Source organism: Gossypium hirsutum, chromosome A13, assembly GCF_007990345.1.
Source record: "Gossypium hirsutum isolate 1008001.06 chromosome A13, Gossypium_hirsutum_v2.1, whole genome shotgun sequence".
Taxonomy (NCBI): domain Eukaryota; kingdom Viridiplantae; phylum Streptophyta; class Magnoliopsida; order Malvales; family Malvaceae; genus Gossypium; species Gossypium hirsutum.
Genome location: NC_053436.1, coordinates 4,052,169 through 4,066,143, shown reverse-complemented (window position 1 = coordinate 4,066,143; position 13,975 = coordinate 4,052,169). Strand labels below are relative to the sequence as shown.

At 32.5% G+C, this 13,975-nt stretch overlaps 2 protein-coding genes across 2 annotated transcripts; one reads left to right on the top strand and one right to left on the bottom strand.

Annotated features, from left to right (window-relative positions):
• The first annotated feature begins 2,822 nt into the window (after positions 1-2,822).
• LOC121212191 (protein RADIALIS-like 1) lies at positions 2,823-3,352 on the top strand. Its single transcript, XM_041084533.1, has 2 exons — positions 2,823-3,213; positions 3,307-3,352. The coding sequence occupies exon 1, from the start codon at positions 2,966-2,968 to the stop codon at positions 3,206-3,208; it is 243 nt and encodes an 80-aa protein (XP_040940467.1). The 5' UTR covers positions 2,823-2,965; the 3' UTR covers positions 3,209-3,213; positions 3,307-3,352.
• Positions 3,353-8,960: 5,608 nt separating this feature from the next.
• On the bottom strand, positions 8,961-12,849 carry LOC121212190 (putative uncharacterized protein DDB_G0270496). Its single transcript, XM_041084532.1, has 12 exons — positions 12,363-12,849; positions 12,059-12,131; positions 11,893-11,967; positions 11,677-11,787; positions 11,502-11,544; positions 11,000-11,096; positions 10,351-10,453; positions 10,167-10,262; positions 10,016-10,048; positions 9,519-9,618; positions 9,319-9,403; positions 8,961-9,210 (listed from the first exon to the last, which is right to left on the bottom strand). The coding sequence occupies exons 1-12, from the start codon at positions 12,671-12,673 to the stop codon at positions 9,102-9,104; spliced, it is 1,236 nt and encodes a 411-aa protein (XP_040940466.1). The 5' UTR covers positions 12,674-12,849; the 3' UTR covers positions 8,961-9,101.
• Positions 12,850-13,975: the final 1,126 nt, after the last annotated feature.

Genomic DNA, 13,975 nt, shown 5'->3' with positions numbered 1-13,975 from the left:
GTGATCTTGATAAATATTTTTCAACTTTTTAGCCGATTTTTCTAATGTTTGGTATATCATATTGAATAAGTGATATAATGAAGTAAAACGTTAATTTTTCAAATAAAGTCAATTTAAAGGTAAATAAATTATTTGATAAATGAACCTTTATTAACTATTTTTAGAAACTCATAAATTTAATTAAGGATCCGTATTTGGTACACTGATAATATTTTTTAACCTTAAAAAAGTATAGAGAAATAATCTATTATGTAATGAGATTATAAAATAAAGAGGGTCAAATCTCAAATTTAAGTTTAATGAAAAGAGCAACAGCAAACCAACAACAACATAAAAGAGCATTAACTAAGCTGCTTATTGGCACCTCAAAGATCATCAAAATTGATGCAGTGTTGTTGTCATTCCCTCCTCCAATCTGCAGTACCTAAAAAGGAATAAAAATCAACCCCAAATCTGACTTATTTGTTCATAGATTTCAATGAAATAAAGAAATTAACTTTATTCTTTTGCGGCTGATATACAAACATGCAATATAGTGGACTCTTCTAGTTTTTCCTTGAGTATAAAGTTGCAGATTCCTGGTTCTGTGGTAGTCTCTTTAACTGATTAAAAAAAGGGGTAAAATCTCCCCCATTAAAACTTACTAAAAGAAACCAATAATAATAATAACAAAACAAATTTTCTCCAAATTCAAAGGAAAGGACCATTTGGCAAAAGAAGCAAGTCCTGGGAGAGCAAAAGTAATCCACGGTCCGCGGATATTACTTTCAATTGGATTAGATTGGAATGATAAGGATTCTAAATATCGGCAAGGAAGTGTATCCTAAAGCATCACTTTATTATTGTTTTCGTACTGATTCCTAGAAAGCTGCATGGGTAATTTTCAACCAATCATCACATGCATCCCCATTAGCATGTGGTCACCATCCATAGATATGACCCCCCCTCCAACTTGACACACACTAGGAGAGAGCCTTAATTCTCTGGTAAATCTGCTTACTTCTTGTAACAACAAAGGGTTATCAATAATTTCCTGGCTTACCTTGATTTTTCTCAGAAAAATCGGTTATTGTTGAATCATTGTTTTGCAGTAACCTACTTGATGAAAATTATTTAAAAGGCATGCCACCTAATTTATACAAGTGTTGGTGAGACTCGAATCCTAATGCTTAGGGGATGCTAATGAATACTTAAGCAGCTGAATAAACCTATGCCGGTGGATGGGACTATACTGAGGACTAGTTGCAGGGATTTTAGTGAGCTGTAGGCCCATATAGGTTGGGGCTAACTCTAGTCCAACTTGCAGCACAGCTTAAAACCATGGTGTGTCATTCCACCGCCCTCTTGAATTCTGATGCTTTGCGGATTTGACTTGTTATTCTCCCGACCTGCAGATATTTAGTCTTTGTGTCTTTTTCTGATTTTGAGTTTATCTTCCAAGTGATCGGATTAGGTTGATTAAGTATGGCTTTACCTTTCACAAGCTTAACCTTCCATTGTTGTGGAGACTCATCTGCAAATGAAGCAATTTGCAAATAATGTTCAAGTTGACAACAAAGAGAACATGTAGATATTTGTCAACTGGTCACTTATACAGTGATAAATGACTTGCATGCATTACTATCACGAATTCAAACTTGGATTATATATACTTCAAATGCTAGCTATATCATGCTTGAATTTCACTTCCAGGGGGTTCAGCTCAACAGTAATCTGCATATTAGGAGATTGCTTAATTTACACCAGTAATGGGATTTCAAACTTTATATATATATATTGACTAGCTGAAGCCTATTAGTCACTTTATATATTCTCAAAACCAGATTTTTGCTGATAATTTTTTGGGGCAACAACCTTTTAAATAAAAACTAAGAGAATAAATAAATAAAAATAAAAGGCCAAAACATGCTGACAGTCCCTGTGCTTTCATAGAAATTTGAGATTTAATTTTGATACTTTAAAAAATTAAATTATTTTGCATTTCGATTTAATAATCTTAATTTAATCATTAACACAATTACTATTTCTTGTCAAAATTAAATCTGATCATTAACACGGTAAATTTTGAAAAAAAAAATGATTGTATTAGAATTTTTTGTAGGAGAAGGTAAAAATTTTTAATTTTTAACTTTAAAGCATATCTGAAGGCATATTTGAAGAAGGGTTAAAGTCCACATGGGGGGAAGGGCCAATAAAAGATTCTTTCAAATAATTGTAATTTGGTAGAGCATGACTAACATGAAGTCAGTTAAGGAATGATTCTGGATCTTCATCATTGGAGATATGGACCAGCCAAGAAGCTTAGTCTTACTTATTTTGTTCACCCAAAATGACCCATTATTCAAAATCAGTTTCCCATTTCAACAAGGGCTGCTAACTCTATAAACCATATGGATATCTTGTTTATTTCTTTATATGATATCAAGTTTTGGGTATGTTTTTTTTGCACATCTTAGGGACCAATTTGAAAGAGTTTGCATCGAACAATTTACCATGCATTTTTTACCAAATTTGGTCCTATCTCTGTTACAATATTTGCACATTAATGCCTCATAAAAAAGGAACTTTTACTTCGCATCATATAATATGCAGAATATTATGCCAAGAAAAGGACTTAAAATGCTACATTTACTTATAAAACACCTTTTTAAAAAAAAAAACTGATTCTCTTACATTACTGTTTCTTCTTCTTCTTTGTACTCCAATTTTTGTGGTTCCTAAGGAGACAAATCATTAAAATTCTTGCAAGATTTCTACGCCAACTGGTCATATACCCCACCACTCCGCTCCTTATATAGAGAGCAACCATTGCCAACTCTCTGCTCATAACAATCCCTTTGGTTGCAGTCTCTTAGTACCTTGTGCAATCTATTACATATCACTTTCTTTTAGCCATTCTAAGTAGTGATTCTTTGACCCTTTTTTCTTCTTTGAAACTGATATATACATAATTTTAGAACAAAGAATGGCATCGAGCTCAATGTCGTCCCGTGGTTCAGGTTCATGGACAGCCAAACAAAACAAAGACTTTGAAAGGGCTTTGGCTGTGTATGATAAGGACACCCCTGACCGTTGGTACAATGTTGCCAAAGCTGTTGGTGGGAAAACTGCTGAGGAAGTTAAGAGGCACTATGAGCTGCTTGTGGCTGATGTCAAGTATATTGAATCAGGCCAAGTTCCCTTCCCTTACAGGTCCAATGGAAATTAGCCAAGGTAACTATATTACTTTGCCAACTTTAAACCCTTTTTTTTTTATAACCATGCATGATGCCCTGAGACCTTGGTGGTTTGATATGTGATATGCAGGGATGGAAAATCTGAAACTGAATTGAAGCATGAAGTTGAATCATTTCTCCACCTACAATAAAGATGATCATCTACTATACTAGCTATTATTAATGATAGAAGATTAATCAGCCATTAATTCTAAGTTTTGTTGTGCTCTTCTATTTATGTTTCGCCTATAAATTTGTACGAGGAAAAGGCACATAATTGTGATCCTTACTTCCCCCACCCCACCCTGTGTTTTTTTGTTTGTGAAAGAATCTCTTGTTGGAATACATAATATCATATATATATATATATATTACGTACTTCGTTTTTGCCTTTTAGTGCTTTCATTTTCACTACAAACAACTTAAATATTTAACAATTTTAAAGCCATTTTCTTACTTAAAAAAAGCACATGAAAATCCAACTCAAAAGGTAAATTAGTTCATGCAAAAGCGAATAGTTTTTATTAATCTACGATCCGAAAATCATGCAAATCATTGGATGCCCTAAAAGTAAATATATTCTTTATAAATTATTAACATCCTTAATTTTTTTAAAAAAATAATAGTGACATATAAATTAAGATCCAGATATTAGTAGATTTAGGATAAGATTAAGCATCGAGACCTTAACTGATAAACTCTCAATTATGTCCTCATATGGCTAATGACAGGTAGGTCAAATTTCAACAATGTGCTTCAACCATGCATGCAACCAGGCCGACAGCATCTGCTTCTCTTAGATGACGTTTAACATATAATTAATAACCTTGTCGGTCCAAATTAACCTAAGCTTAAGCTATAAAAATTTGCATATACATAGGATTTATATCTATATAACCTAAAAGATACAATACCAACAGAAAAAAAAAACTGAAAATATTAAAATTAAATGGTGGATGGGTTTTACTGTTTATGATTTTGTCTATTGTTAACTTTTAAATGAATATGTTTGCTTTTATTTATTTATTATTTCTTTACACATTACTTAAAAATACATAATATACTGGTGGAATTTTTTTAATCTATTATCGATAGACGATATAAACTTCATAAAAAAATATACATATTTGGGTGTTAGGTTGGTGTGGTGAACAACCCTCTCTCAATATGCGGGATGAAGCCCATTGGTTCACTCTCATTGCAGAGCCAACTCATTATAAATTTACTATTACTTCCACCATTTCAAACAGTATTTACAAAAGGAGAAGCTCCATTCTATAAGGAATATTCATACTACTCGATATACATATACGTGTAAAACTACTATACTTTTCTACTATTCTATGTGCTAGTGTCATTAGTGATATTTTATTATCAAATATGTTTGGGTCTTTACTTTTTTTATCTTTCAAGATTTTTTTTAGTGGCTAAGATTTTAAGCAAGAAAATTGAACTAAATGAGGATTAGATTCGATTTTTCAATACATTTGATGTTTTACTTTTAAAGTTTTTTTAAAATAGAAGATTTAATCTTTGTATAGTCACCTTTTTAAGTGGATATTTTAATAGAATTAGATATTGACTGTTTTGTTACATATGGAAATTTTGTTACATGACAATCGCTGTCATAATACTATGACTCCCTTGATTTCGCCCTCTTAACTACCCCAGCTCGTTTTCTGCCATAAAAACTGTTTTGCTAGAACCTAGGGAGCATGCAAACCAATCACTCCTGACAACCATATCATTTCGATAAAATAGTTATCACTTATCATTCATATACCCTGCAACTTAGGTGATGCCACATGCTTACTTAATAAGGGACTATGGAAGGACTAAAAGTATAACGAGAGTTGACAGGTGGCCCTAGGGATCAAGTTCGTATAAATACCTCTTATACCATCAAGAAAGAGGCATATTCAACAAATCTTCACACTAACCTTCATTCATACCATCTTCCTCCTTAAGCTCATCACCCTTTCTCACCTCCCAAATCGTATGGCTCTCCACCCCAAGCAAGGTGGACAGCCCATAATCTCCACTACATCACCCTCCCCCACAATATTTGGTATCAACATATTTTAACAAGCTTTTTTATGCATATATACGAGTTAGCTTTTTAAGATTAAGTGGATGAGAGTGAGAGTACTTAATATATTCAATTAGAAATTCAGAGTACAAATTGTAAGTAAATTGAATTAAATTCATCAATTTACATCTAAACTTTCAAGGGAAATATTTTAGAGATAGAGAGTGATTTAGGTTATAGTATAGGTGTAAAGTTATAATTTAGTGAGTAAATTAAATTTAAATCATAGTTTATATTTAATGATTATATAGTGGATTACTCTTTAGGTAACACCTATAAAAATTCTAAACTACAAAGACAAACCAATTGTGTCTATCTAAAGCTAGTAATGTCTTCGTCCATTTGCAACTAAATAAATATCAAACAATAAAAAATTAACAAACTCTCTATTTTAGTAATTCAAATTTTATCAAATTTTATATCACATCAATCAAGCATTTTATAATATATATTTAATGGTGAAATTTTTTTAATCAGACTTTTGCTTTACTCAAAACTTTATATGTAATACTACATTTTATAATATATATTCATGTCAGTACTGCCTTTTAACTTCACATTCTTTTCCTGACAGTACCCAGTGTTGATAATCAGGATTTTAGTTTTGTATTCCCAGTCTCTAATTTCATAGGCTGGGGGGAATGAGAAATAGTTGAAATGATCATAGGTTTTATTTGAAATAGAAGAGTATTGATTATTCATCCGTAATAAAAATAACTGAGTGTTTTGATCTCAGTTCATATATTATAAGGGATTTTTGTCTAAAGTTTACGATTTCAATAGCTGGTTGGTTATGGTATTAACTACTATCTACTATAGAAAACAAAGAACATAAAAGCATGGAAGATGAGTGGTTGAAGCTGCAAACATCATGTTAAAGTTCCATTTCTTTATGTTATCATGAAGAAAATGGGAGAAGAAGAAAAGTTAGTTATCACTATGGGTGGTTCAACTTTAACTTGGGGTAAATGAAGTGCATTTTGAGTGCTTGAATGACTCACTAAAAGACTTCTGTTTGATGAGGAGTCTAAAGCAAACGGTGAATAACTCAGTCCTGCATCATGCAGGTATCTTACACTTTTTAGCATCACATCTCATGTCTTCAGGTTGTGTGTTGTTAGGGTTAAAGTCAATTTTCTTTTCTTGTAGGTTTAATGGTCTGATGGAACAACATATGAGGGTGATTGTGGAGCAGGGAAAATGACAGATAATTTGGGCATTGAGAGCAAAATACAATTGTGATGTCTCTTCTGTTGGATCTATTTACAAAGGGATGAATATACAGCATGGATTCAGAAGATAGAAATGTTCCAGTTCAGATGTTTATGAAGGTAATGATATATGTTATGTGGAAGATCAGAGTTTCTCTATTTGGGAGCTAAATAATGATTTCCATTGGATAGATTGCAAGACTCAAATGGAGTGTCTTACACATGAAAAATGTATTCTTGGTAATTTGTATGTATAAGTTCAAAGTGTATTTATTATTATAATCTTTAAATTTTTATATATCTTGAAATGTGTTGTAGGTCAATTTTAACCTATTTACATTAAAATCCAATTTAGCCTTACTTAACTTACCAAAATTAAACCTAAAATCCAAAATCTTAACTACTCAAAGCCCAATTTACATCAAAACCCCAATGGCCCAAACTCTAAACCCAAATCAAAATAAAAAATCCTAGTCCACAACCTAAACTTTTCTCAATTAAATCCTAGCCTTTGCCACCACCAACTCCACTAGCCACACTTGCTCCACTACCTACTCCACTAGCCACACTTGCTCCACCACCACTTGTACCTACAAATGTAGACATAAACAATAAAAAATATTTTGTAAATGGCTATATAAGCCTTCTCATATTTTGTATTTAGAGGAGGAAGAAGTTTTGGGGGAGAAAGTTATTGTAAATGATTTTTGAGAGGTTTTTTTAGAGTAATCAAGGAGAAGAGTTATTGTAAATGCTAGTTTTTGGAGAGAGTAGTTTTTTTGGAGATTAATCAAAGATCAAAGCAAAAGAGGTTTCTTCGTCTATTCTCGTTTTAAGTTCTTTGTTTGCTTATCATTTTTTCTTTCAATCTTATTTTGTTTCTTTTATCTGAAAGTAAAAATAAAAGGAGGAAGCTTATCCATTTTTACCGAAAAAGTTTTTTTTGAGGTCCGGCTGTCGTGTACGATGGCGCCGATGGCGGCAGGCGGCGGTCCGGTGACCGGACGGTGGCCGGCCTTGTGGCCGGAAATCACCCACTCTCTCCCTCTCTCTTTTTTTTTTGTTATTATTATATTTCTTAATATTATATTATATATATATTCTTTTAATATATTAGGTATATTCTAAATTCTATATTACTTATATATATTATACTATTTTATGTATATATCTTTAATACTATATTATTTATATATATATTTTTACATGTTATCTTATGTATATATTTTAATTATATTATGTATGTATTTTTTACACTATATTATGTACATATTTTTAATATTATCACGTATTTATTTTTTATATATGTACATATTTATGTAGTATTATTAATAGTATTATTTTTAAACATCATTGTTATTTCTAATATATATTATGTACACCTTTTATTTCTATTTTATTTTTTTATTTGTCAATATTAATTATTATTATTCTAATATTTTGATATTTTAATATTTTATATTATTCACATCACTATTCGCATTTTTTACAATAATATTCTTAGATTTTTTTACTATCATTTTAAAAACTTTTTACATTTTAATTTTAAGAATAAGGCAATGTACCGATTTTAACATTAAGTCATTGATTTCATCGCTATGTTGGGTGAAGTTAGTCGGCTCGTGTTAAAAATAGGATATTCTTCTAAAAAACCAAAAACTTACAACTTCTCATTTCCTTCAATCGGATCACACTTAAATGTCAAATTGAATTCGTATTTTTGAAAATCAAGACAACACATGTTTAATAAGATACCAATTTTGGGCGTCGCGAGGGTGCTAATACCTTCCTCGTGCGTAACCGACTCCCGAACCCAACGTTACTCTAGCTTTTGATGTAGGCCTAAATTCGGCCTTCATTTTTGTGCAAGAATAAGTTTTCTTTTCTAAAAAAGGATGATTTATTAGGTGTCCGGTCACACCTAGAAAAAGATCGGTGACAACTCTTTTTTTTAATAAAATCGAGTCGATTTTTAAATTTTCAAATAATCACCTCAATTAGCGACCGAAAGAGAAATTTTTATGTCGCTACAAAATGAATTTCTCATTATTTTTATCTAAGTTATTTGTTTTAACACCTTGGACTTTAGTGCATACATACCGTATTAAAGTCTATTCCTAGAATTAACCAACAGTGTTATAAACCCAATATTGATTCATTAAAACCCCTTATATTCTGTGTGTGTATAAATCGCCCACAGTTACAGCCCATATCACATTTTGGGCAGATTATGATCAAGTTGACTACTGTTAAATTGGTTTAATATATAAAAACTAACCAACTTAACTGATCAAACTTGAAATTTTTAATTCCTTTCATTTATCACATTTTGGTCTTCATATATATGAATATGTTTTTTCCATGAAAAATAAAAGGAATTAAAATTTTCAAGTTTTATAAACTAAATGATGAAATTCATATTAGTCTTGTGCGTACCGGCCAATCATCAAACTTCTATTTCATTATGGCAAGACATCTGTTTTTCTCTGTCACATCAGACCTATATAAAACAATTTAATATAGCATAAATTAAAATTACAAAATTCCAAAGGCTTGGTAAAAAGTAAATCAGATTTCAGCATTAGGTTATTGGGTTTTCAATCCAAACAAATTCTCGAATAATTTTGGAGCCATGGGAGGAAGCTTCATGGGCTCCGGTGCCATGAAGTTGACTATCTTCTCGTGAACATGGTACCTACAAGAATGTTAATAAACACAAACTCTCCAACGTTAAGAAATGCACCGGATTAACGTGACTCCATAAAAATACAAGGTGCCAATCCAATCACATTTGAAAACCTACCTTATCTTTCGACTCTTTGAGGCGCGACGATCAACTATTTTTCTCTTCTTGGTTTGCAGTCTTTTCAAGGCATAGAAGGCCGTCTCTGTGGTTAAACAGTAGTAATTTTGTTTCAAGAGAAAGGAAAGATTCTGGACACGCAACATGCCTAAAATTTAATAATGCAAAAGAAGTTTTACAAGATGGTAGAGAAGATTTACCAGATGATGTTGGGTCAACAGTCTCAAAAAATTCCTTCAGCAACTGCTGGTAAAATTCAGAATCATCCAGAAGTTCAGGATCACCTTCAGGATGTGCTTCCTAAGAACATAAAGGATTCACAGATCAAAAATTTTGACAGGATATAAGGAGCATAACATGTATTAATAACAAAAGCAATATTCTTATGAATCCAAACCACCATCATTTTACTTTTGGCAAAGTACTGACTACCACTTCACCACAACTTGACCATCAGCAACTTCTCTTTCCTCCATGAGTTTTACAACAAGAAGACATCTCTATGCAGATGAAGGTTCCTAAAGAACCAGCTTTTCTTTGTATTCTATAGGTATATATCCTACAAAGCAAAAACCCATATGGCCTACCATAACCTCCCCAACCCCCTCCACAGAACACTTATGTGTGAGGTGGTTGGAACCTAGCAGTTGAGTACTTATTTTATTAAAGCCTAAGTAAATAAAGGGGACAACATTACCTCTCCATTAGCATTATTAGCAGCCTCAGTAACCTGCCCATTAAAGGTGGTGTAATCAATAGAAGCAGAAAATAAAAAAATCATAGTACAGAAAGGACACAAGAGGTATGCCCCCAGCACCCTCAAACTAGTTAAGTATTTAGTAACTTACGGCCCCAAATATGCCAATTGTTGATCTTCTTTGTTGCATTTGCTTTATCATTCTAGTTGGATCCCTCATATAGGCAGCCACTTGTTCACTGATATTCTGGCATAGGAAAAGAAAAGCCAAGTAAGTTTCATTTTACACCCTATACAGGATCGATTCTATATCACTGAAAGCTATAGCATCAAACCTGATTAAAAGCTTGCAATTTGCTTTTGATTGCAGCAGCACCAGTAGTAACTTCTGTCTTTCTCTGCCATTTGTTAACTGCTTTATCTCTGAAGGCAGCTATTCTACAGGATTCAAGCATTAAAATTTCCAGTTAACTTAAAATGTTCATCTCAAGGAATATTATTTGCACAACTAGAGTAGCAAGGGTAAAAAAAGATGCAACCTATTCAGAAGAAAAAAGAAAGCACAAAGCACATGAACGAATGTTCGTTAAAGCACTGATTCCAGCCTCCAGGCATTAACCTTTCTCAACACAGCATTTCTAACTAGCAATTTTGAGAGTCTATAACAACAAGCTGTAACTAATGATGGCTTATACTCTTTTAAGCATAGCATTTCCAGAAATGTTTATCTAAAGTTGTCCAATCAGGAATCATAGACTTCAAATTGTAATCAATCTAGAGCATACTTGAAAAAGAACTCATACACACTCCAAGAAGAATCAATTTGTTTGATGAATGAACACATAAGAAGTCACAAAAGTGACCACCTCATTCTTTTACAAGAATCAACTCGGCCAATTAATATCATCATAGTAAAATCTCTATTTTAACACAGAATATCAGTTCACATTGAGCAACACAGAAACAGTGATCCTAATGTACTACCTCCTATTCATCTGAGAAATCCGTAGCCACTCTTCGTCATCTTCCATGTCCAAGTTAGAATCTCCAGAAAGCTTCTTAGATGATTGGCCAGCATTACCTTGAGAGTAGGATGAAGGGTAAGATAATGAGATCATTGCCAAGATCCATAATGTGAATGCTCAGTAATTTGATGTTTGAATGTTTATGTATACATAGCACATTAAACCATACGTTCAGTGAAAAAGAACATAAATAAACAACCGAAAATATATAAACTTATAGACATTTAAGTATTCACTTGCACTGAAAGGGGAAACAGAGAGAAAAGATATATGTGATTAAAATCAATAAAATATCAGCATTTGCTAGTAACTAAAACTGAGCACAGCATGACACAGGCAATGCAGCAATATATATAATCTAACGAGGGAAAATAAGCTCATGGCATTTAAATAATATCAATAAAGTTTCTGTCAAGTAACAGAAAGTATGTTGAAAAATGATAATAGCATTGGTGTCATACCCTCTAAAGATTGAGCAATTGATGGGTTGTTCTCCAACAAAGCCTGACAACAGGATGGTACTAGTAAGAAAATTCAAGATGAATAGAAATTTCATGGTAAGGTTGTTAGAAGCATTAATTGTCAAATGTTTAAGAAGATATTACTAGACAGAATGTTTCTTGAGAAAAGACATACCTCCTCCAGTTCTAGTAAAGAATCCAAAGTCTTCTTTGATGCAGTAATAAGGTCTGAATATGCAGCACTCACTTCTTCATCCGAAGTACAAAATGAAGACCTAACTGGGTCCTGGTAGAAAAGCCCTCATATAAATCTTACATGAATAAATAAAGAAAATCATTCCAATCCAGGAAAGAATACAAAAGACACAATAAACAGAAGGAAAATGGGTACCCGTGGTAGTCTATTCGAACTGGAGAATGCTTTCTGAAGCAAGAACCTGAACTCAAGAGTTTTATCCCAAAGAGCCTTCGCAAAAGGAGAATGTTAGATCATAGCACCCACATGCGCACACACCCCCACGAAAATATAGCCATAAATATAAATGGAAAATATATACCTTTTGGTTCTTCACTGCTTGACCCTTTTTAACATCTTCATCCTTATGATGCTTGAGATTCCTCAATATATCCCTAATTTGAAAAACAGAAGTAAAAATAAAACAGCAACCTTAAAGAAAACAACATAATTTAATATTCCCCAAACACTAATCTGGCTATGTGTATTGGAACTAAACAATCCAATGTAAAAAGAAGAAGAAATAAAATTAGAACGCAAACAAAGCAATAAATACCCAATAGCATGCTGCAAGGATAAAGTAAAAAAGAAGAAAAAGAAAAGAACTTGAAGAGGGAGATGCTTACTGTTCCTGATTGTGAAGATCCTTGTACTCTTTTTCAAGCTCTTCCATCTCACCATCATTATCCTCCTCCTCTTCTTCTTCATCATCATCTTCATCTACTCCATCATCGTCATCATCATTATTCTCTAATTCATCATCATCATCATCATCATCATCATCACCAATCTCTTCTTCTTCATCATCTTCTTCTCCTTCAGCTTCTTCTTCTACTTCGCCATTAACCAATAATTCCTCATCTTCTGAATCGTCAAAGTCCTCCATATCCACATCTTTACCTCTAGCTTTTCTTGAACGTTTCAAATATAACCCCATTTCCCCCAATTCCGGAAACACTTACAGCAAGGTGGAAAATCAGAAAAGGGGAAAACCCTAAAATCAACACACAAAATTAAAAAGAGGTTTAGGGTTTAACCCGCTGTTTTTATTCAAAGAGGCTGAGCGGCAAGTCGGTTTGGTTTCTCAAGCAGAATGAGGTATTATTTTTAGGGTAAATTACAAATTTAGTCACTTATATATTATTTAAATTATATTTTAGTCAATAAACTTTAAAAAATTACAATTTAATCATTGATGTTATCTATTTTTTACATTTTAATCCCGAAACCACTAATCAGTATTATATAATTATTACATATGAAAAATTTAGATACAATTGTATAATTAATTTCTATAATTTCAGAAAAAAATGAGACACACACTAATTTTGTTAAAAAGGTAGAATTCCTTACATTCTTCATCAAAATTTTTATAAGGTATTTAAGCATTTATAATATTAATTAGTTTACGTTATCATAATTCGAAAATTGTTTGGTAGGTTAAACCTTGAATACATTCTCTCCTTTGGTAGACAACTCTCTGTTATCTCGATGAAATGTGCGAAGGGCTTATGCCCAAAATTTGATGTGGGCTCACCTTCATATTGGCCTTGCAACTATTATCCACCATATTGGCTCTATAAAGCTGGCCCTCCAACTCTCCTTTGGATTTATTATCCATGTTTGAGTTCATGTCTACCTCTTTAAATAATGCTATTTTTAATATTTAAACTTACTTTAGTACAATGCGTTTTATTATTATACTCAACATTTTTTGGTAACTCTCCTTTAATCCATTTGTAGTAGTGATGTGTGGGGTCAAAGGGTGATTGGCCTCAGGGGTCCATTAGGGCAAGGTTGAGTGTATTAGTTATAAGTATCATAGTAATAGTTTTTAAGTTTTGGTTTGGTTGAGTTTGGTTGGTGTTTTGGATTTGATCTTGAGTTTGTCTGGTGGGGATATTAGTTTATGGGTTTTCCATCTAGAAAAATTTAAATATGGAAGTGTTCATGTTCACTGCACCAATTGTTGATAGTAAGATCATACAAGAAGGTGGAGTTGTCGATGGTTTAGAGCAGTTCACCTTGCTTATGGAAAGGTGGAGAGAGAGAAGAATGTCCCTTTTCATGGACGAAGCGAAGGGCTTAAGCACCTTTAGACATTATCCCAATTCCCAATGTGACATGTGTCATTCCTCTTTTGATGGTCTCAAAATTAATTGAAACGTGGCAGTTGACGTTAAATAAACTCCACAAACCTCAAATAATTATGACCTTAAAAGATTTTATTCAGTTGTTT

Coding starts and splice junctions, on each gene's coding strand:
- LOC121212190 (XM_041084532.1), bottom strand. CDS start 12,673: ATGGGGTTATATTTGAAACGTTCAAGAAAAGCTAGAGGTAAAGATGTG. Junction 11,545..11,676: donor CTTTACTAGAACTGGAGGAG/GTATGTCTTTTC, acceptor TCCTGTTGTCAG/GCTTTGTTGGAGAACAACCC. Junction 10,263..10,350: donor AATTGCAAGCTTTTAATCAG/GTTTGATGCTAT, acceptor TTCCTATGCCAG/AATATCAGTGAACAAGTGGC.
- LOC121212191 (XM_041084533.1), top strand. CDS start 2,966: ATGGCATCGAGCTCAATGTCGTCCCGTGGTTCAGGTTCATGGACAGCC.